The sequence below is a fragment of the Podarcis muralis genome, chromosome 9 (assembly GCF_964188315.1).
Source record: "Podarcis muralis chromosome 9, rPodMur119.hap1.1, whole genome shotgun sequence".
In the NCBI taxonomy this organism is placed as follows: domain Eukaryota; kingdom Metazoa; phylum Chordata; class Lepidosauria; order Squamata; family Lacertidae; genus Podarcis; species Podarcis muralis.
In genome coordinates, this window is record NC_135663.1 from 22,322,599 (window position 1) to 22,344,800 (window position 22,202).

Here is a 22,202-nt window from a genome sequence, read left to right on the forward strand (position 1 = left end):
GGATTGACCAAGATCCTAGGATCAGGGTAGCTAACAGGTCAGATTTTTTTGTGCTATATAAAAATTGTTCAGCAGAGTTGGCCATGCCACACAAATGAATTAGATAAAATTATGGCACATCTGGTTGTATTTAATACAGCACCCCCTAAATCTGTTCTCATGGCTCCCTCAACCACCTGGAGCAGATTTGGGGAGGGCAGGTGGAGCATGTGTAGAGAGGAGTGCGAAAAATTCCCACGGCGCAAACTGAAATCGCTCCACTCTCACACATTTAGTTGAATACTGCCCACTGTACTGAATGAAGAGCAATAAATTACTTCTAAAAAGAAAAGATTATATGAATGTGCAAGCTCCACCATACTGGCTTTGGGAAGGACATGACTGAGAAAGTGCTACATCTACCTATTTTCATTTTTATTACTATTGGCAGTTGCCAGTTATACTAAGGTGAATCTCAGGGAATGCAGACCATGCTGAGGGTTGTGTAAACCATCAGAAAAAAGGAAGCTTATTTCTATACCAGGCTAAACTCATTTACCTCACAAGGAAACAAGCAGATTCTGGAACTTGCATACACTCAGGCAAACATCCACATGTATTCTGCCAATGCCCATCAGCACACCAAATTAAAATCTTGCTTAGGCCTTGCTTCCGATTTTTATCAGCAATTTGCAGTCATACATTATCTTCTAGAACAGAGGTTTCCCAAATTGTGGTCCATGAGCTTCATTAATATTCACTTAAATTTTTAATTATATTTTTTGTTGCTTCTTTCAATTTCCCATATTGCCGTTATGGTATTATTTGACTTCTATGGAATGCAAACTGTAGTACAATGAAACACAAGAAATCAAAGCAACAATAAAAATGCATTTAAAGATCATCTATTTACCCATCACAGCATGTTACAATTGCTACAACAGGCCGAAAAGCCAAATAAGGTGCACAAAGACCCTCAGCAATTTTCAAATGATCCATGGAAGTTTGGGAACCACTTATATAGAAACTTTTTAAAAAATGCATGTTTTGTCTATGGCAGGCTTACCAACGGGACCCTGGAAGCTAACATGTGCTGTGTAACTCATTGCTTGGTAACCTTGAGTTGCCTGTCTTATCTAGGATTTAGCCTTCACATATTTTTACTTCTTTAGAGGGAGGATGAACCAGTATCAGTGGAGTTGTAATGCCAGACAAACACTCAGCTTTCTACCACAAGTTTAGCATAAGGAAAACAGCGTTCATGGCATGCACAAGAGGCTCAGTGATATTCTACCGGCCATGTAATAGGGGAGTGGATCGTGCTGCATAACTCAGTTCCATCTCAGCTGTGTGAAGGGCCATATGCGTTGATCATCAATGTGGATGCACGGAACTCCTCTTTGTGAAGGGGATGCTGGGATACTCAGGACCATCCCTTGCATGAACTGGCAGGGGAAACTGATAGGATTCTCCTTGCTGCGGCAAGTGACCGAGGCGATAACGAGGCTTTCAAAGCTAGCATAGGGGAAATGGGAAAATATTCGAGCAGAGGTTAGAGATGGGATTTCTGCTTCATGCTAACCATTTAACACTTTGCAAGACTGCTTGCTGGCTGAAGACCTTTGTTTAAAGCTCACAGCTCTACAAACAGCCTATTTTAGTCAGAAGCAAGCACCGAGTTAAATGGCGCCAACCCCCTACAGAACAGTGCATAGGACTAGTCATGCACGAGGCTAGATTAATAACCCAAATCCAGGCCATCCGATCCAAATTCCAGCACTCTATACCAGCTTTTGCTAGCTCAGGGATCAATTACAGCTGCCTACATTTTTGGACTCCCCTTGGAGACGTGGCTACGGAGCGGTTGTCATGATGAGCTCACACACGTCTCAATTTACCTCTGTACCACCACACTTTAGAAAGATGACTTCAGTTTCAACAACAGAAATATTGGTGCAAAGGTATTTTTTATGGACTGCAAGAAGATCAAACGTATCCATTCTTAAGGAGATCACCCCTGAGTGCTCACTGGAAGGACAGATCGTGAAGCTGAGGCTCCAATACTTTGGCCACCTCATGAGAAGAGAAGACTCCCTGGAAAAGAACCTGATGTTGGGAAAGATGGAGGGCACAAGGAGAAGGGGACGACAGAGGACGAGATGGTTGGACAGTGTTCTCGAAGCTACCAGCATGAGTTTGACCAAACTGCGGGAGGCAGTGGAAGACAGAAGTGCCTGGCGTGCTGTGGTCCATGGGGTCACGAAGAGTCGGACACGACTAAACAACAACAATTCTTTATTTTTTTAAAACACATTAAAAATAAGTATAAAGAAGTCAAAAGAAGATGGAAATCTATTAATCAACCTGTGTCCACAAAAATATCAAGACAGCTACTGTGTCTTGCATTTAGAAACATCGTCATTGTTTGAGCCTGCAAAACGCTGCTTAAAAATTTTGTCTGTTGACTCTGCTGCTGTGTCAGTGGACGGGACACCTGAAGACTTTGTGTCTGTTGGAGAAAGAATAGTGGACATCTGTTTAAATAATAATGGCTGCAATCAAGTACATGTTTTCAAGACATCTGTAATTATTAGAGACAACCAGAAGGCAAAACAATTGTTCAGAAGAGAATGACCATTTGTGGGTAGAGGGTTCTGGGCCTTTGTATAAAGCGTAGCACAACACACACCGTTAATTGTTGTGACAACTGAAGCTCATAAGCCGTACTAATTCAAAATGGCAATGAGCTGAACTTGTGTCATTTAAATTTGTTGGTGTGCTTTGTGTTGGATGTCCTGCAATTAAATCATGTCTCCTGTGCAGCTGAGAGCCACATTTTGGAGGTGCGGAGATGAAAAACTGTACTAGGAGTGATGTTTAAGGAATTACACTGCCAAGGCTGGCAAACGAGGGCAGAAAGTGCACTGCAACTCTGCTAAAAACGAGGCTTTCAAAAGATGTTGAGATTTGAGATTTATACGAATCATAACCCCACTATATTTCAGACCTTGAAATATTAATTTAGTACAGCTGCAGACTCAGTTTAAAGAGTCACAGGCAGATATGATTTGTACCCAGCTCAGTATTACATTTCCAAGTTGAACTCAAGTGCCAACAAATTGCTGTACAGTGGTGCCTCGCAAGACGAAATTAATTCGTTCCGCAAGTTTTTTCTTCTTGCGAGTTTTTCGTCTTGCGATGCACGGTTTCCCATAGGAATGCATTGAAAATCAATTAATGCGTTCCTAGGGAAACCACCTTCAGACCAGGTCCGGGGACAGTCTGTTCCCCGACCTCTTCTGAAGGCTGGGGGGGGGGGGGGAACAAGGGCTTTTTTCCCACTGCCAGCCTTCAGAAGGCTGTTCTGAAGGCTGGCGGTGGGAAAAAAAGCCCTTCTTCCCACCTCCCGCCCCGCAAGCTCCGGGGACAGGAGGGCTTTGCTGCCGACCGCCAGCATTTTAAAAGCCCCTGCTGTCCCGGGGCGATTTTAAAATGCTGGCGGGCGGGAGCGAAGTCTCTGCTGTCCCGGGGAGATTTTAAAATGCTGGGGGGCGGGAGCGAACGCTTCGCTCCCGCCCGCCAACATTTTAAGATCGCCCGGGGCAGCAGAGACTTCTCGCCCAAAGCAAGGGGAGCTCTCCGAAGGGCTCCCCGTGCTTCGGGCGACAGGCTGCCGCCCCAAGCCTCGCGCACCCGGTGGGACCTCCTGCCGGGCGCGCGAGGCTTGCAGACACTCGCCCAAAGCAAGGGGAGCTCTCCGGAGGGCTCCCCGTGCTTCGGGCGACAGGCTGCCGCCCCAAGCCTCGCGCACCCGGCGGGACCTCCTGCCGGGCGCACGAGGCTTGCAGACACTCGCCCGAAGCAGGGGAAGCCCTCCGGAGGGCTCCCCGTGCTTCGGGCGACAGGCTGCCGCCCCAAGCCTCGCGCACCCGGCGGGACCTCCTGCCGGGCGCGCGAGGCTTGCAGACACTCGCCCGAAGCAGGGGAAGCCCTCCGGAGGGCTCCCCGTGCTTCGGGTGACAGGCTGCCGCCCCAAGCCTCGCGCACCCGGCGGGACCTCCTGCCGGGCGCGCGAGGCTTGCAGGCACTCGCCCAAAGCAAGGGGAGCTCTCCGAAGGGCTCCCCGTGCTTCGGGTGACAGGCTGCCGCCCCAAGCCTCGCGCACCCGGCGGGACCTCCTGCCGGGCGCGGGAGGCTTGCAGGCACTCGCCCAAAGCAAGGGGAGCTCTCCGAAGGGCTCCCCGTGCTTCGGGTGACAGGCTGCCGCCCCAAGCCTCGCGCACCCGGCGGGACCTCCTGCCGGGCGCACGAGGCTTGCAGACACTCGCCCGAAGCAGGGGAAGCCCTCCGGAGGGCTCCCCGTGCTTCGGGCGACAGGCTGCCGCCCCAAGCCTCGCGCACCCGGCGGGACCTCCTGCCGGGCGCGCGAGGCTTGCAGACACTCGCCCGAAGCAGGGGAAGCCCTCCGGAGGGCTCCCCGTGCTTCGGGTGACAGGCTGCCGCCCCAAGCCTCGCGCACCCGGCGGGACCTCCTGCCGGGCGCGCGAGGCTTGCAGGCACTCGCCCAAAGCAAGGGGAGCTCTCCGAAGGGCTCCCCATGCTTCGGGTGACAGGCTGCCGCCCCAAGCCTCGCGCACCCGGCGGGACCTCCTGCCGGGCGCGGGAGGCTTGCAGGCACTCGCCCAAAGCAAGGGGAGCTCTCCGAAGGGCTCCCCGTGCTTCGGGTGACAGGCTGCCGCCCCAAGCCTCGCGCACCCGGCGGGACCTCCTGTCGGGCGCGGGAGGCTTGCAGGCACTCGCCCAAAGCAAGGGGAGCTCTCCGAAGGGCTCCCCGTGCTTCGGGTGACAGGCTGCCGCCCCAAGCCTCGCGCACCCGGCGGGACCTCCTGCCGGGCGCGGGAGGCTTGCAGGCACTCGCCCAAAGCAAGGGGAGCTCTCCGAAGGGCTCCCCGTGCTTCGGGTGACAGGCTGCCGCCCCAAGCCTCGCGCACCCGGCGGGACCTCCTGCCAGGCGCGCGAGGCTTGCAGACACTCGCCCAAAGCAAGGGGAGCTCTCCGAAGGGCTCCCCGTGCTTCGGGTGACAGGCTGCCGCCCCAAGCCTCGCGCACCCGGCGGGACCTCCTGCCGGGCGCGCGAGGCTTGCAGACACTCGTCCAAAGCAAGGGGAGCTCTCCGAAGGGCTCCCCGTGCTTCGGGTGACAGGCTGCCGCCCCAAGCCTCGCGCACCCGGCGGGACCTCCTGCCGGGCGCGCGAGGCTTGCAGGCACTCGCCCAAAGATTTTAAAATGCTGGGGGTCGGGAGCGAAGCGTTCGCTCCCGCCCGCCAGCATTTTAAGATCGCCCGGGGCAGCGGAGAAGTCTCCGCTGTCCCGGGAAGGCAGGCGGGGGGGGAGCAAAGACTTTTGCCCCCCGCCAGCCTTCAGAAGAGGTCCAGGACCTCTTCTGAAGGCCGGCTGTGGGCGAAAGTCTTTGCTCCCGACCGCCAGCAATTTAAAACAGGTCCCCGGAGATTTCCCTATGGGCTTTCGTCTTGCGAAGCAAGCCCATAGGGAAATTCGTCTTGCGAAGCGCCTCCAAAACAGAAAACCCTTTCGTCTTGCGGGTTTTCCGTCTTGCGAGGCATTCGTCTTGCGGGGTACCACTGTACTACAATGAAGAGCAGCATGACTGAGTGAGCAATTGAAGGAGGGAACAAAGTCTGCTAGCTATTGTGCTACAAGATTCCAGAGCCTTTAAAACAGAATCAAAACTGCTCCGGCAAATGGCAAAGTGCAACACAACCATGCGCATCAGTGTACTGGGAGAACCTTACGGCTTGCTTTAACGAGAGCAGTTTTAACTACGCACACCTGCTCCTCCCAGACCCTTGCAGCGCCTTTCCTGCTTCTTGCTGTTGCATTTTGGCTATACTTGTTATCTCCGCAGCATATGGGGAACTGTGGGCCAAAAGGCACACTGAACACTGGAATGAGAGAGATGGTGTAACTGCTATTGCCGGCTACTTTGGACCTACCAGAGTCACCTATTCTGAGTGTGTGTATGAGCAGTAACTGAAGTTATTATTGATTATTCCCCCACTTGGGGTCATAGGCACCCTTGAAGCACTTTACATGGCTGATAGTGTGGCACTTTTCATGGGATGTGCATTTTTCTTAGAGGTTCTTCCCTTTCAGGTAGTATATCACACCAAGAGAGAACAGACTTCAGGCTTGTGAGATCTACCTCTGTAAATAATAATAAACTTATTTACATCTCTAAATAAAAACTGGGGGGGGGGGTATTGTAATGAAGGGCAGTAGATATATATTAATAGAAAATAATACCACTGTGTTTTCTGAGAACCCCAACATCAACCAATTGTAACATGCATGAAAGAACATGGTGCCCCAAGCAGCTGCTAAACAAAGGGATTTGTTCTGAGTGCCAGAAACAAGCCATTCCTGTGGTTCCTGCTTCATTTCAGCAGTCTTTTGTTTCAGTGGGTGGGGACACAGTTGTTTCGTTATTGCAGTTGTCCAGCTGCTGGAATTCACAAATCCTTGCCAATCTGCGGCAAATCTCCCAGAGGTCTCCCAGCAGATCTCAGTCTGCCTTCTGCACACCCCTGTACCACGCCATTACCTACCTTTAAAATCTCCTAAGCGTGAGTTATCAAAGAAGGTTGGACAGCTCAACAACACAGGAATGGGCATGTCCAACGACAGAGCTGGTTGCAAGGAGCGCTCTCTACAGGGAGAAGATGGCAGCTCCAACATAGGAGCCGTCTTCCTTGGTGATTTTAGCTGTTGCTCCTCGCTTGTGGGCTGCTGCCTCCTCAAAGACCACTCCCTACAGGGAGAAGATGGCTGCTCCGACACAGAAGGAGGAGCAGTCTTCCTTGGTGATTTTAGCTGTTGCTCCTCGCTTGTGGACCGCTGCCTCCTTGAGGACCGCTCCTTCCATTTCCTAACTTCCTCCTTCCAGAGCAGCTCATTTCTGGAACACAAAGGAGACACGTTGAAGAGAAGAGTCATTTTGGTGCTCTCAGCCTACCCACCCCTTACAAGCAGAGGGAAAGGCTTGGCTTCATCTAGCACAACAGTGGGGAACCTCAGCCCTGGGGGTCAAAGGCAGACCTCTATGTAGACCTCTGTGCCTGGCCCTTGGGGATCTCCCCAGGACGCTGGCCTTCCTTCACAGCCTTCTTGAGTATTTTTGCCTGCCTGTCCTTGCACTGTGATAAAGGCTTGGATGTAGAGGGATGTGCAAGGGTGTTTAGAAGTTAGTGGCCCTCAGGCTGATCTACCTGAAGATATTCAGCTTGCTGCCACTGGAAGTCTTCTCATTCTAAATAGTGCCTCACATGAAATTCTGCACATGACTCTCTGCAGTGGCCTAGATGAGATCAGTCCTCTTGTCAGACATGTGATCGCTGCCTAAGATTTGAACTACTAGTTCCTATTTGGAGAAAGGAGGCGAGCTAGCAGTGGGAGGCCTGCTGCCAGGCCCTCTCGCTGGAGAGATCAGACTCTGCTTCTAACGTCCCACCCCCTGAAACATGGAACTTGTTTCCACCTCCTCCCCTTCTGAATAGTGGCAGCAGCACTATTTAAAAAACACCTCTAGCATGCCTTCATTCAAAACGATGCAAGCTGGGCTTTGGCCTGCTTACAAACTGACGTGTCGCGAACTGACACTGGAATGGACAAATGTATTCAATGGTATTGATTGGTTTTGTACTGTGTAGCTTGCCTTTCAACTCCAAGGAACACAAGGCAGCAGGCATGACTCTTCTCCCACACCCCATTCCCTACTCACAACAGATCTGGGACATAGCTTGGGTCAAGAGGTCACGACTGAGCTTTGTGGCCGAGTGCAGATTTGTAAAAGGAAAAAAAAAACTAGAAAAAAAAACCTGTCCTAAATTCATGGTAAAAGTGGTGTCCTAGGTAGTGTTGCAGGAATTAATGTATGGGGGGGCGGGGGTTTGCCCCTCCAGCAGATATCATACACATCATGCACTACCAAAATCAGCACAATCACTTTTGTGACTTGTCCCCACAAAACACTTCATCACAGTTTCTTCCTATCTATTCAAAGGGCCTCTGCTACACAATACCAAACATAACAATTCACTGTTTTGCTCTGGTATTCCTGGCTGGTGTCCTTGTATTTTTGCCCAAGGGAGCCCTCAGATTTCTCCGTTAACAGTATAAACAGCTAAATGGAATGTGCTACACTTGTGGCCCCCAACTTGTCACTTGTGGGTACCATAGTGCCCCCTAAGACACACACAAGTGCTCACCAAGGCTGTGGATTATTCGTTTGGGTTTTTTTGGGTGGGAGCACAGAGGTCTTTTTCATACTGGGCTCTGTAAAATGAGTATTTTGTGGTGTGCACAACAACTTTAGACATCCACATGTGTCCTGGTGGCCCAGAAAGGTTGGGGACCCCCATGCCAAGGCATGGTGCATTCTGAGAAGCCAGTCCACACCATCTGTATGCAACACATCAGCCACATACTGTGGTTCACTAGGCTGCTTGCTTTCGCAGTCCAAGGCAGGCTGGCAGCTTAGGATTCTGTGATTCATGGCCTATCAAACTTATGCACAAGTATATTTGTCTCAACAGAAATGCCACTGTTAAGAGCGTCACAGTTTTGAAGAACAGACATGCAACTGATAGTGGGAGAAGAACAATTCCAGATAAACCTTAGGGCTTACTTTAACATAATCTCCAGTTTTTTCTTCAGTTGAGCATGCTCCTTTTCCAGTTTCGCATGCTCAGATTTCAGCACAAGCAGCTGGGTACTTTGTACTATTCCACTTCCACCGCCACAAGTGATCGCTAGTGGTACCTGAGAATTGTCTTTGTGCGATGCTATTACTGAAAAAGAGGGTTAACAAAAGGAGCCTGTTAAAAACTGAAAACATCACAGTGACTGACAGAAGCAAACAACATGAATGGTTGGATCAGTCATAGGCAAAGTCCGGCCCTCCAGATGTCTGGGACTACAATTCCCATCATCCCTAGCTAACAGGACCAGTGGTCAGGGATGATGGGAATTGTAGTCCCAAACATCTGGAGGGCTGGAGTTGGCCTATGCCTGCGTTGGATGGTAACTGTACCATTTAAGAATTCTGCTATGCCTATGTGTGCCAGTTTCCCAGGTCTGCAGAGGTGCATAGAAGGTGGGGATGCATATATCCTGAATACTGAATACACCCTTTTCCAAGACAGCAGATAGAGATTAGAAGATTAAGCAAAGATACAAATTTACAAGGTATATAGGTTCAGGCTGGGCATTTTAGCACAGAATTCTCAACTTCCAAACTTAAAGAACTCTATAAAATCCTCGATAATACAATTGTTAAGGTAAGATGCAATTTTAAAAATACCGATTTTGCAATCAAATCAACATAAGCATTGCGTCACATTTCAAGGGAAGCTTTATCAGTTGGTTTTACAGTAATTGTAAGTACTTTGGAGACACAAAGGAATCTGTGAATACTAGCCTTACAGAGATGAAATGTTTGCTTCTCTTGTTAGACATATCTTATTTACTGTGCTCCATAACTCAGAATAGTAAAAGAGGCCTTTTTCATGATTGCCCATTTGGCCCTTTGCAGCATGGGGTCGCATTTCCTTGGTGGTAACCTTTTGGAAGCTGCACCCCAGTGGCAAGAAGGGCCAGTGGAAAAAATGGGCAAGATCAGAGGCGTGACTTGGAGGTTTGTACAGGAGGCTACATAATAGTCACACAGAGGCTTCTACACACACATCTTTCCATCCAGGCAAACAAAAGGCATTTATCACAGTTCAAAGACACTCAAAGAGCAAGTTAGTAATGGGTATGGCCTGGAGAATGACCTGAGGGCCGGTTGGAGAGGACTAGAGGGCCACATTTGATCCCCAAGCCAGAGGTTCCACCCCCTGATCTAGACCTTAAAAACACAGTTGATACAGTCAGAATATGACTTTGCTCAATTGATATCTGCTTACCAGTCACATCCTGCTCTTGTTGCACTCTGCGAAGTTCTTCCTTGAGTTTTCTCAACTGCTCCTCTCTGTGCTCTGCAAGAGCTTTTGCATTAGCCATTCTGGGAAAAGAACAATAACGTGATTCTTCATTTTGTTTATAAAAAAGAAAAAGAAATCAAGGCTGCAATCCCTCCCCCACCCCAAAGCCATAACTATACCTGGGAGCATGCTCCATTTAACACTCTGGGGCTTCCTTCCAAATAGGTATGCATAGGGTTGCTCTGCAAAAGTGTTGTTAAGTACCTATGAAAAGCCCAGTTGGATTGGAAGCAAAGGCCTCTCTTCCCGTTTCCCACTGTGGGAAATTTATTGACATAAAGCTGGAGTCAACCAAGAGCCAAGCTGTGCTTCATCAAACTTTAAATACTAACTTTTCTGACATATGTTTTCAGAGGCCAAAGCCTACTTTTGTCAGAGGCCATCATTTCCAATTGGCTTTTGAGGAAGAGAAGAATCAGACAGCAGTAACTGCTACCTCCACTCACTGCGGCTCTCACCAGCTAGATGGGGCACCTCCTCCCCATCAGTTCCATCTGCCCCTTAAAGAACAGACAAGAGGGCCACCTGCTTAGGGACCAATGTTGTCAACTAGGCTCCCCTGAGTTAAGGAGCCAGTGGAGTCCAGCTTAAGCCCCAGAAGTCCAAGCCCCAATCCTGTAAGGCTAACAATTTCCAGGGAAGTTGGATCTCCAGACTATTACTCAGGGGCTACGAAAGAAAAGTCAGCTAAGTAAAACAGGACTTACTCTTGATCAAAATATTTGCTCTGCTTCATTCTTGCCATGTCTGCTTTAGCAAGCTGAGTTTTGAGGTCCTCGATTTCGTCCTTGTTTGATTCAGCACCTTCATTAAGTTTGGCCTAAAATTAAGAGGGAGGCAAGAAGACGTCTAAGCAGGAGGGGGAAGCGTTGCTATGCACCCTTGGCAAGCAGGTTATTCTCGAAAGCTACAGACAATAGTTAAAAATAATCAACAGTTTAAATGCCAGATGAGAACAGGCTACCAGAGTTGTACAGTAGCAGCAGCAACTTCCTCCTACTAGCCAAGATTAAGAATTATTCATTTAAGTAAACCTACAGAGCCTCAGACTTGGGCTCTAGTGCTTTGGCTAAAGGCACTATATCTGTCAGCATATACAAGGTACAATACATTCTTGTGTTTCGCATGGATTTATGAAAAGCCAGTGTTGATTCGTGGTTAGAGCAGGGGTGGGAAGCTGCTCTGACGGATGCACAAGGCCACCTACCTGTCAATCACCTGATGGTCGTTATGAAACACTGTCCACAAAGCAAAAATGAATTCAAAACCATGGCTGAAATTGGAGAAAGCCAGAGTGGTGTATGTTCTAGTTAACTCCCGCTTGGACTACTGCAATGCGCTCTACATGGGGCTACCTTTGAAGGTGACCTGGAAACTACAACTAATCCAGAATGCAGCGCAACTAATCCAGAGTGCAGCGGCTAGACTGGTGACTGGGAGCAGCTGCCCAGACCATATAACACTGGTCCTGAAAGACCTACATTGGCTCCCAGTACGTTTCTGAGCACAATTCAAAGTGTTGTCCTTTAAAGTCCCGAACAGCCTCGGCCCAGTATACCTGAAGGAGCATCTCTACCCCCATCGTTCAGTCCAGCTCTGAGGGCCTTCTGGGGGTTCCTTCACTGCTAGAAGTGAAGCTACAGAGAACCAGGCAGAGGGCCTTCTGGGTAGTGGCGCCCGCTCTGTGGAACACTGTCACATCAGATGTTAAGGAAATAAGCAACTATCTGACATCTGAAGGCAGCCCTGTTTAGGGACGTTTTTAATGTTTGATCATTATTTTTTATTATTATTATTATTATTATTATTATTATTATTATTATTATTATTATTATTATAATTCCTGGGTGCAGCTGATTCCAGTAGGGCTTGCTGAGCAGCACTCTCAAATAACCAGGAACCCACTTTGAGCTTCTGGCTGGTCCTTTCCAGTTGCATCTATCTGCCCCTACATCCAGCATCACATATGACATTCGGTGTGGGGCAGGCGGCAATACATTGAGGAAAGACAGCCTCATGGGCCAAACTGGGACCCCTGCTGGGTCTAATCTGGCCTGTGGGGCAGAGGTTCCCAATGCCTGCGTTTGAGTGCTGGCTTTGGACCAGGGAGATCAAGGTTCAAACCCCCACTTAGCCATGAAGCTCACTGGGTCACCTTGGGCCACTTACTATCAGTGAACTAACAGCATGAGGATAAAATGGAGGTGGAGGAAGACATGCATGCTGCCTGGAGCCTATCGGGAGAAAGGTGAGTGGAGGGAACATAAAATGTTGTAATGAACGTAAACCAGTATTAGGTTCTTTGGAGAAGCTTCACTTCCGTCTGTAATAGAAAGCATGAAAACAGGAAATGCCTCTCTTAGGAAGTCAGTGCATACCTTGAGAGTTTCTTGCTCTGCAAGTGCACTTCTTAGGCTGTTCTCCTTCTCCTTTAATACAGCCCCAAGACGGACCGCATCATTCTTGGCCGCTCGCACTTTCAGCTCCATTGCCAACTGGGCAGCCTTTTCCCTTTCCTGGAAATTTCCTCTCATTTCACTCAAGGCATTTTCCAGCTCTTGGATTTTCAGCTTCAGACTCTAGTTAGAGAGGAATAGCAGTTGGAGGCATCACTGATGACAACTGAAAATGCCATTGAACAGAGGTGCCTAGAACAGAGGTGGGGAAGACCTGACCTAATGCCACTGTGATGTCGGGTGATGTTATGCTTCACACAAGAGCCAACCCCAGTGAAAGTCACACTAAGCAAATCCTCAAAAGATTTGCATCAGTGTGTCCTCTCACAGTCCTGAGAAAAACCAGAGTAAGATAAATGAAAGCACACCTTCTGTTGTTCTTCTGTTGCTTTTAATTTATCCCCCAGCTTATAGTTTTCTTCTTCCAAGGCAAGATTAGCAGCCGCACAATGTGTTTGCTTTTCTTTCAGTGTATTCAACTCTAGGAGCAGTTCTTGGATTTGCTCCTTAGATGCTTTCAGGGCAGCTTCAGCTTTTCGGCAGCACTCAGCCTGTTTAGTATATAGAGATTGAGATTCAAGTAAGGCCTGCAATGCAATATCATTCATATGGATCATTCATTATCTGCTCCAGGCTTTTGGCTGAACAGCAGGTTAAAATGTTTTAAGAAATAATAGCTTAACTGCCATCAATACGGGAAAGATCCCACAATAATATCCCACGTATTTTTGTTCTGATAGATGTCATCTTATTGTTTTTTTTAAGCTCCCAAGCACTGAAGTTCAAAGCCAGTTATAAATGGCCCCTTCTCTCACAATGAAAAGCCTCCTACTGTGAGCTTTTATTTTTAAGTAAGAATTAATGAGAATGAAGGTGGCCCATTTTGAATACTCAAGTGTTATTAAAAAAAATAGGAAGCATTTTCTTACTTCTCTCTTCTGTCGATCAGTTGTCTGGTCCTGTATCTCCTGGAGTCCTGAGGCCTGAGAATTCTCATCTAAGATCCTTCCTTCCGGTTCCTCTGCCATTCCACTAGCTCCTTCCTTATGGCTAATGCTAAGCTCGAGTTGTTCTTGCAGCTTCAGATTCTTTTAAAGACAGAACAGCCACTGTTAAGCCACCAATAGTCGTTTGTGCCCATGGTTTTTCTACAATATCAGAAAGGTCTCTCTCTAAAAAAAGGGGTGGGAACTTCCAGACCAGGGGCCTCATTTGGTCTGGCAGGCCTTCCCATCTGGACCATGAGACAGTTTCAGCCACACAGTGCCCACCTGTCTTCTACCTGACATCATACACATGCCAGGTGTGCAGCAGGTAGACACAGGTAGGCTGAAAGGGTTTGCAGGCACTGCTAATTTGCCCATCCAGTTTGATTTCAAACTGTGCGGGGAGAAAATGGGTCAACTGATTGATGTCAGGCAATTCACAGCTGGGCACCTCCCCCATCAAATATATCACATGCAGTGTGTGCATGTCATGGATCCAGTCCACTGACTGGATCTCATTCACTGCCGTTGGTCTAAAGGTGTTAAAAATGGGCTCTTACATTTGCAACCATCTTCTCTACACTCTCGCCAAGGCGGTGGATGGTCCGGATCATGTTATCCTTCTCAGTTTGAAGAGCATCTACTGCGGTTTTCAAATCCTCTTTTTCCCGATTTACAGTTCTGAAGTCCTGCACGGCGCTGTGAAGCTTCTGAAGCAATTCTGCTTTCTCCTTCTCCGTGGCTTCTGTCTTGGACTTCAATTGCTCCATCTCATTCAGACGTTCCGCAGCCGTCCGGCTCTGCTCTTCCCTCGACTCAAGCAGTTGCCTCAGGTCAAGATTCTTTTCTTCTAGCTGTTGGACCTTTATATAAAGAGAAACACGCATCAAGCAAGTTCTGCTTTCTTACTCAGTTTTATGAAGAGTTTACCTTGAATGGTGGAGCCTGGAGCTCCCTTTCCCTAATGCCCAAACCCTTCTCCAAGTTGCCTGCTTCCAGGGATACTATATGTTGGAGCAAGAAGAGCCACCCCCTGCCACTAGATTTGAAGTAGAAGCCTTCCTTCAATAGCTTACAAATCCTCCTCTTCCCATATTTAAGGCCAGCTTTAGACCCCTGACCCTGACCATTAGGTCCAGTCGTGGCCGACTCTGGGGTTGCGGCGCTCATCTCGCTTTATTGGCCGAGGGAGCTAGTGTACAGCTTCCGGGTCATGTGGCCAGCATGACTAAGCCGCTTCTGGCGAACCAGAGCAGCACATGGAAACGCCGTTTACCTTCCCGCCTATTTATCTACTTGCACTGGCATGCTTTCGAACTGCTAGGTTGGCAGGAGCTGGGACCGAGCAACGGGAGCTCACCCCGTCACAGGGATTTGAACCGCCAACCTTCTGATTGGCAAGCCCTAGGCTCTGTGGTTTAACCCACAGCGCCACCCACGTCCTGCTCAGCTTTAGACCACCAGCTTCATTTCCACTCCACCAGCTGTTACTTTGCCAGAATCAAACTTGCTTTCTAAGGTGGTAGGGGCAGAATAGGCTGGCTATCCAAAGGAAGCAAACTGCTCCTTCTGCCATTTTGTGGCCCACAGCTACTTACCATTGAAGTAGTTGCTTCCAGAAGTCTCTGGAGTGACTCACTCTCAGTTTGGAGAGCTTCCCACTTCTGCTTCAGGGTATCCATCGCCTGGGTTAGGGATTTTTTCTCTTCTTCGCTGCTGCGAAGCCTTTGCGCCATTTCCAACTTCTCCATCTTTTCAGCCTCAAGTTCAGATTCTCTGGCCTTAAGATCTGCATCCAGCTGCTTCATGACACTCTGTTTCTGCTGGGCTTCGCAGAGCTCTTCTTTCAGTCCGAGTAGCTCCTCTAGCGCTCTCTCGTTGTCTTGCTGCTTAAGAGAAAGCTTTCATGGGTTCAAAATTAACCGTTAGTTTCAGAACCCTGTCACTTTTCAAGATCAGTCTCATTTCTGACTAACCATGCATCCCTTAAGGCTTCAGGGCCTGTCCACTCCTAGCCTCAAGCTTTTTTACTTTCATCATGGTGTGATATAAGAATTACTTTTCCCCTACAGTGAGTTGGGAGGGTGTGTGCACAACCTATAGGCCCATTCCCCATTCCACCCTGGTAATATTCTGGAGATAAACATGCATCTGAACAGGCTCCTGGCCTCACATGGGCATGCACAACATTTCCCCAGTCTGTGCACATTATTTGGTCTATGAAAATCTGCTCTCGATCCCTAGAACTGTAATTACCGTATTTTTCGCCCTATAGGACGCACTGGCCCATAGGATGCACCTTGTTTTTTTTGGGGGGGGGGAATGAATAAAAAAAAATATTCCCCCCCCCCCCAGCCGCGGGGCTGGGGCGGGGGAAGCCCGAGCTTCCTTCGACCCCAGCCCACAGAACAGGCTGCTGCCCGCAAGCCTTGCGAACCCGCGGGAAGTCCCACCGGGCGCGCAAGGCTTGCGGACACCTGCCCGAAGCACGGGGCGTGCTCTGGAGGGCGCCACGTGCTTCGGGCTGCTGCCCGCAAGCCTTGCGAGCCTGTGGGAACTCCCGCTGGGCTCGCAAGGCTTGCGGATAGCTTCCTGAAGCCTGGAGAGCAAGAGGCGTCGGTGCGCACCAACCCCTCTCGCTCTCCAGGCTTCAGCGAAAGCCTGCATTCGCCCCATAGGATGTACACACATTTCCCCTTCATTTTTGGAGGGGAAAAAGTGCATCCTATAGGGCAAAAAATACGGTAACTTGCGATGGTAAGATATCCAACTGGTAAAGGTTTCTGGCTTACTTTCGGCTTCCATTAAAAGACCAGCACAATTATGAAAGTGCAAGCTATAAAATGGACCAAAACATTGGGAAGGCAAGACTGGTTGGCAGATACACTTTTGCAATTTTACAAATATCAATAAACTGTAAATAGTAAAAAAGAAAAATGAACTTAATAAAAACTAATAATATTTTACCACTGATTTCGCTGCTTGCATCTCTTCCTTGATGAGATCCCTCTCCACTTGGAGAGCATCCAATTTGTCCTTCAGGTAATCTCGCTCCTGGGTCAAGGCTCTCATTGCTTCTTCATGCTCATGAAGCACCTCTGTTTCAGCCTCTTCTGTGGCAAGCTTCCCCTGTTTTTGGAGAACATCCAGCTTCCTCCTCAAATCATCTCGTTCCTGGATTAAGACTTCCATTGCTCCTTCATGATTATGAAGCTTCTGAGCTACATCTGCTTCAATCTTTTCCTTGATGAGATCCTTCTCTATTTGGAGAGAACCCACAATGTCCTTCAAATTATCTCGTTCTTGCATTACGGCCTTCATCGCTTCCTCCTGCTCATGAAGTTTCTGAGTTACTGTCAGCTTGTCCATTACCTCAGCTTCAAATCTAGACTCACTAGCTTCTAATCGCTCCCTCAGTTGTTCCATTTCACTCAACTTCTCTAGAGCTTGGCAGAGTTCTTCTTTCATACGAAGTCTATCCTCTTCAGTGTCTCCTGTTTGCAGCTCTTGGATCTTGCTAGGTGGCTTAAGAAAAGGAAAATGGGCAAGATGTCAGATGTGCTCTAGCTCTGCAAGTGTCAATATTCTAACTTTATCCCCAAAATGTTATAAGAACCTTTAACACACCATGTAGTCAGTTGTTTGAATTCTTGTAAACTTGCTTGCAAAAAGCCATTTCAGCTATTTAAAGTTTATCTAAAATTATGGGCTGAAACTTTTAAAAATTCCAATTTAAATATCCAAGACTAACTTATCAGTTTCTCTCAAAGACAGACTCCAACTTGTGTCTGACCATCTGTGCACATCACTGTAAGTCATGACTTACTGTAGATGAGCAAATTATGTCTTCTTTGCTCCTCTCTGCTAGTGCTGGGGTAAGGGGAAACAAACCATGACGATAAACCAAGGTTTGTTTTTGGTGTACCAATCATGGTTTGTTTCCAATCTCCAGTTTGTTTGTGCACAGTAAACCTTGGGTTATGGCTTGACATGACACTAAAATGCCCACCTGTAATACACAAATACAGGTGTAACCCTGTAATACACAACTGCCTTGTGGATTATCTTTGGGAGAAGAAAAGGATAAGGAGTAAACACTACAAAAATCTGGAGTGGAGTCCCTAAGATGGCTGGATGGTGCCTTGCACGCCTCCTTCTGGCAACTCCTGCTACCATGTTGGTGCTAAATGTATTGCTCTGCTTTTCTTTGGACCACATCAGTGAGGCCAAGAGTGGGGGGGGGGTCTTGTCTTCTGGGCAGCCCAGGAGCTCCATATACACTGCCCAGGCTGGCTCCCAGGGAGGTCACTTCTGTCAATTGACTTCACCCCTGGTGGCGTACTCCATTGCCTCTCAGGACAGACTGATGCCCACAACAAGCAATACACAACAATTACCAGCTGACTGCTGGTTGTGACTGATGCCCACAACAAGCAATACACAACAATTACCAGCTGACTGCTTTCCAGGTACCAGTTCTTTTGCTCTTGCAGACTCTCCAGTTGTTGCTTTAGCAAAGTCTTCTCTTGCTCAAGGGACAAGATTTTTTCCTTCATTGACTGAAGCTGGTTATTTTCCTCCAGCTTGATTTCCTCTGCATCCCCGTCTCCCCCAGTTAACATATTTTTCTCTGTGTTGAAGCAGTCCAAGTGCTCTGTTAACTTTAGTATCTGCAAGATGAAACACAACATTTTTTTTCTACCCTAGAAAATGTTTCATGCAAGGCAGGTGAACAACAAATGTTTCATGCAAGGCAGGTGATCAACAATCCGGTGCAGAACATTCAGAGATGTTTGGCAAGAAGAGGAGGGCAGTGCTAGAACAGCCCTGCTGAATCAGACCAAGAGGCTTCTTGACTCCAGAACCCTCTTTTCCTGCAGCAGCCAACCAGATGCCTCTGCAGAGCAGGGTATGAGGGCATTATTCTCCAGCAACCAGCATGCAGAAAATGGGTGCCTCTGATGCTGGAGTTAATATATACATGGAAGTCTGCACTTTCGTGCTTCCATCCAATATTGCACCATTTCAACAATTATTCTACAACATCCCAAACTTTCTAGCAGTGTTTAACAGCCTCTGATGTCTTAACATGTTACCGGCCAGCTAAAGTACTTTAAGCTTTAGTCACCACAGAAAACAAGTGGTGTTGCCTTAAATGGGGCTTGTCTCGGAACTGAACCCCAAACATTCACACTCAAAGCAAAAAGGGCCACAGCTCAGCGACAGAACACTTGTCTTGCACTTAGAAGGTCCCAGATTTAATCCCCAGCATTTGTAGAGAGGGCTGAGAATGTCCTCTGTCCCAAAACCTGGAGAGCCACTTCCAGTCAGAAAAGACAATAATGAGCTACGTGGAGTAAGGATCAAGATTACACAGGGCATTTCTTATGCTCCTAATTATGCTCCAACCTAGACCAATAAACTTTGCAACTGAGACAGATGTTACCTGTTGCTTCTGTTCTTCAATAGTGACCCCTAGAGATTCTTTAACACTTGAAATCTGTGATTCTCTCTCCACAATGGCTTCTTCCAGTTCTTTAATTTGCTTCTCATGATGCTTCAGAGAATTTTGCGCACTTCTCAGTTCTTCTTGTGATTCAATGTTCTTTTACATTGAAAGTAAAGCAAAAGAGATACATGCATTAGAGTTCCCATGACATACACTGCCTTGCAGTAGTGCTATGAATTGTTCTGCTACCCTTTTCAAAGCTCTCTAGTTTGATGTCAGGGCAGATGAATTATCTAAATAAATAAATAAATAAATAAATTTTACTTATACCCTGCCCATCTGACTGGGTTGCTCCAGCCACTCTGAGAGGCTTCCAACACATAAAAACAGAATGCAATATCAAACATTGAAAACTTTGGTTCCATGTGAGTTTCACGTGTGCTCATTTATAGGCATGTTCCATCCCACCTCAAACTAATTACAGCTTTTAAAGGCTAAAACCAGAACTTTGATATGGAGAAGCACTGGTGTGGTATGATCATATAATGAATTCCTGAAGGGTCTGAACGATTTTCAAATGCAGCACCATGTACAACACATTGCGGTAATCCAAGTGGGAGGTTTTGCTTACCATTGACACAGTCTCTTGGATATCTTCTTTGATCTGATCTCTCTCATGCCTGAGAGCCTCCTCCTTCTGCTTCAGGTCATCTCTTTCCCGAGTCAGCGCCTGCATCTCTTCTTCACTCTCTTGGAGCCTTTGAGCTAGGCCCAGCTTCTCCATTTCCTCAGCCTCCATTTTAGATGCCCAGGTCTTCAACTGGTCTTTGAGTTGCTCCATTTCACTCAGTTTTTGATGTGCTTCATCAAGTTGTTCTCTCATACCAAGAAGTTTCTCTTGCTCCAAGTCCTTTTCTTGCATCTCTTTGATCTTGCCAGAAAGCTTCATTATAATTTATGGAAAGACAGAAATAAGTAAGAATGACATTAATGTAAGTAAAAATTTGACGCTAATATGTAAGAATGAAGCTCAAATCCAACTTAGAAACACTAAATTTTGATTCTTGTCATTAAAAGGGTCTTTATAGTGCTCATTTTCTCCCACAAAGATTTTTGTTACCTGTGGACAATACAGTCATACCTCGGGATAAATATGCTTCAGGTTGAGCGCTTTCGGGTTGCACTCCGCGGCGACCCGGAAGTAACGGAGCGCGTTACTTCCAGGTTTCGCCGCTCACGTATGAGGTCAAAATGACATCACGCGCATGCGCAGAAGCAGTGAAACGCGACCCGCACATGCGCAGACGTGCCTTATGGTCTGTTTGGGATGCGAATGGGGTTCCGGAACCGATCTCGTTCGCATCCCGAGGTACCACTGTACTGATTTCAGCGAAGTTACACAGTCCCAATTCACATCTAACACCAAGCCAATTTATGCTTACCAAGAATAAGCAAACTTGTGGGTTTTCTGGAGTGAAGATCATGGCCACAACTCTCCTCCCCAGTACTGCTGCAGCTGAACCCAGGGCTAAGCCATGGTTTGGGCTAGTGTTGCACATGAACCAGGCTTTGCGGTTTACTTACCCCAGACAAACCACAAGCAATAAACCAAGAATATGCATTGGCTATAAGCTCATAGATTATGCAGAGCAAGACAAACCATAAACCCAGGTTTGGATTCAACACCAGTTTAGTCCTGTGTATCATGAGAGAAGCAGGACTGGGGGAAAGAGTGCTGCTGTCATAATCTTTACTCCCAACAACTCATATGGCATATTGCTTTTGCTAAGCCATGGTTTCGCTTCGTGTTACATGCAAACCTAGTCAGATTCAAACTAGGCTCATAGTAAGTAACACAAGGGATCTAGTGTGCTCCAGTAGCCTAAAAAGGCTTACTTCCTGCCAAATTGCAATAAAAAAAAGAGGGGGGAAAAAGAAAAAAGAAATGAGAGCATGTCAAAATTCTGCTAAGGAGCAGAATACCCTAGAATAGAATTTATTCCTGGAATTAGTGGTTGCTATTTTGTGCGTGCACACAGGAATATAATTATAATAATAACAATAATTTTGATATTTATACCCCGCCAATCTGGCTGGGTTTCCCCAACCACTCTGGGCAGCTTACAGTACATATAAAACATAGTAAAAACATGTTTTGTTTACAAAACAGAAAATATATCTGCTGTAGTAGCTACCAAAAATAGCAATTCCAAGTCATATTCCTGCCTTGTTTTGAGAAGCTGATGGGGATTACATGGAACCCAGTTCCATGGGTTTGGTAGCTTCACTTTCCCATTCATTCCAAAAGTGGTAAGTTGGGATCCTTCTAGCTTAGTAAGTAAAATGGTCATTTTTTAAGTGTGTAGAGAAAGTGAGCACGCACAAGAAGACAGCCAATTCCAGAATTGTGGGATTGGTTCAGGTTTCCTAAAAAAAAAGCTTTAGAAGTATTTCAGAAAGTGGTTCTGATCCAAAGCAACCTCGTTAGTGTAGCAGGGTTGAGCACTTTGTGTAACAGCACATTTATGTGCCAGGCCTTGCTGCAATGTAAGGAAAAACAGAAGCAAGGACACAGTACCAAGGGCCCACTCAACTTTTCAGATAGAGCTAAACAAAGACTGAAGTGCAGAAATGTTTGCATCAAGAAAAGCCATCAGCTCCTGTATAAAAAGTTGGAGAACCAGGAAGGACTCACCTCTTGAGTCACTTCATGAACGGTTGCCTGTAGCTTGAGGTTTTCTTCAGATAGAAGATCTAGTTGGCATGTCATCTGCTTGTTTTCTTCTGATGCAGTCAAGAATTTCTGCTCCAGTTCATCACAGTGACATTTCAGCTCTTGAAAAGCTAGGTTATTTTGGCGCATTGCTTCAGAATTTACAAAATCTTCTTTGGATTTTAGCGCAATAGTTGCTTCGCACAGCAGTCTCTCCTTCTCAGATACTTGAGCAAGCAGCATCTCTTTTTCCGAGGCCAGAGAAGCAATCATTTCGGATTTTTCAAGCACCTACATACACATATTTATATACACAGAGTATGAGCATGTAGTAGGCAGCTATTCTCATCTCAGCCGTGCTTTATAATATGCGTTCTAGCTGAATGAAGGCTAAGTTTGGTTTTTAGATGTACTTTGCTCCCCTGAACTGGAAGAAAACTACCTTCTACAAGAGACTAGAGAGAAAAGCTTCAGGTTGACAGGTGATGACTGATCCAATTACATAGCCTAGTAGGGAACTGAACCCAAATATCCACAGCAATATTTCTTTATTTATAA

General features: G+C 47.3%; 1 protein-coding gene across 6 annotated transcripts in view; it reads right to left on the reverse strand.

Moving 5' to 3' along the window:
* Positions 1-2,257: 2,257 nt before the first annotated feature.
* CENPE (centromere protein E) overlaps positions 2,258-22,202 on the reverse strand; it is a 38,947-nt gene continuing 19,002 nt past the window's right edge. For 4 of the 6 annotated variants that reach the window (XM_028743634.2, XM_028743630.2, XM_028743629.2 and 1 more), the window contains 15 exons: positions 21,627-21,935; positions 19,563-19,874; positions 18,929-19,087; positions 17,934-18,152; positions 16,450-17,007; positions 15,081-15,383; positions 14,043-14,345; positions 13,426-13,584; positions 12,865-13,083; positions 12,419-12,619; positions 10,748-10,860; positions 9,963-10,060; positions 8,684-8,846; positions 6,606-6,955; positions 2,258-2,488 (listed from right to left, as the gene is read on the reverse strand). In XM_028743634.2, the coding sequence (XP_028599467.2) occupies positions 2,370-2,488; positions 6,606-6,955; positions 8,684-8,846; positions 9,963-10,060; positions 10,748-10,860; positions 12,419-12,619; positions 12,865-13,083; positions 13,426-13,584; positions 14,043-14,345; positions 15,081-15,383; positions 16,450-17,007; positions 17,934-18,152; positions 18,929-19,087; positions 19,563-19,874; positions 21,627-21,935 (3,585 nt within the window). In that variant the 3' untranslated portion in view covers positions 2,258-2,369. The remainder of the gene's footprint in view (positions 2,489-6,605; positions 6,956-8,683; positions 8,847-9,962; positions 10,061-10,747; positions 10,861-12,418; positions 12,620-12,864; positions 13,084-13,425; positions 13,585-14,042; positions 14,346-15,080; positions 15,384-16,449; positions 17,008-17,933; positions 18,153-18,928; positions 19,088-19,562; positions 19,875-21,626; positions 21,936-22,202) is intronic. The other 2 variants (XM_028743631.2, XM_028743632.2) reach the window with 2 other exon arrangements.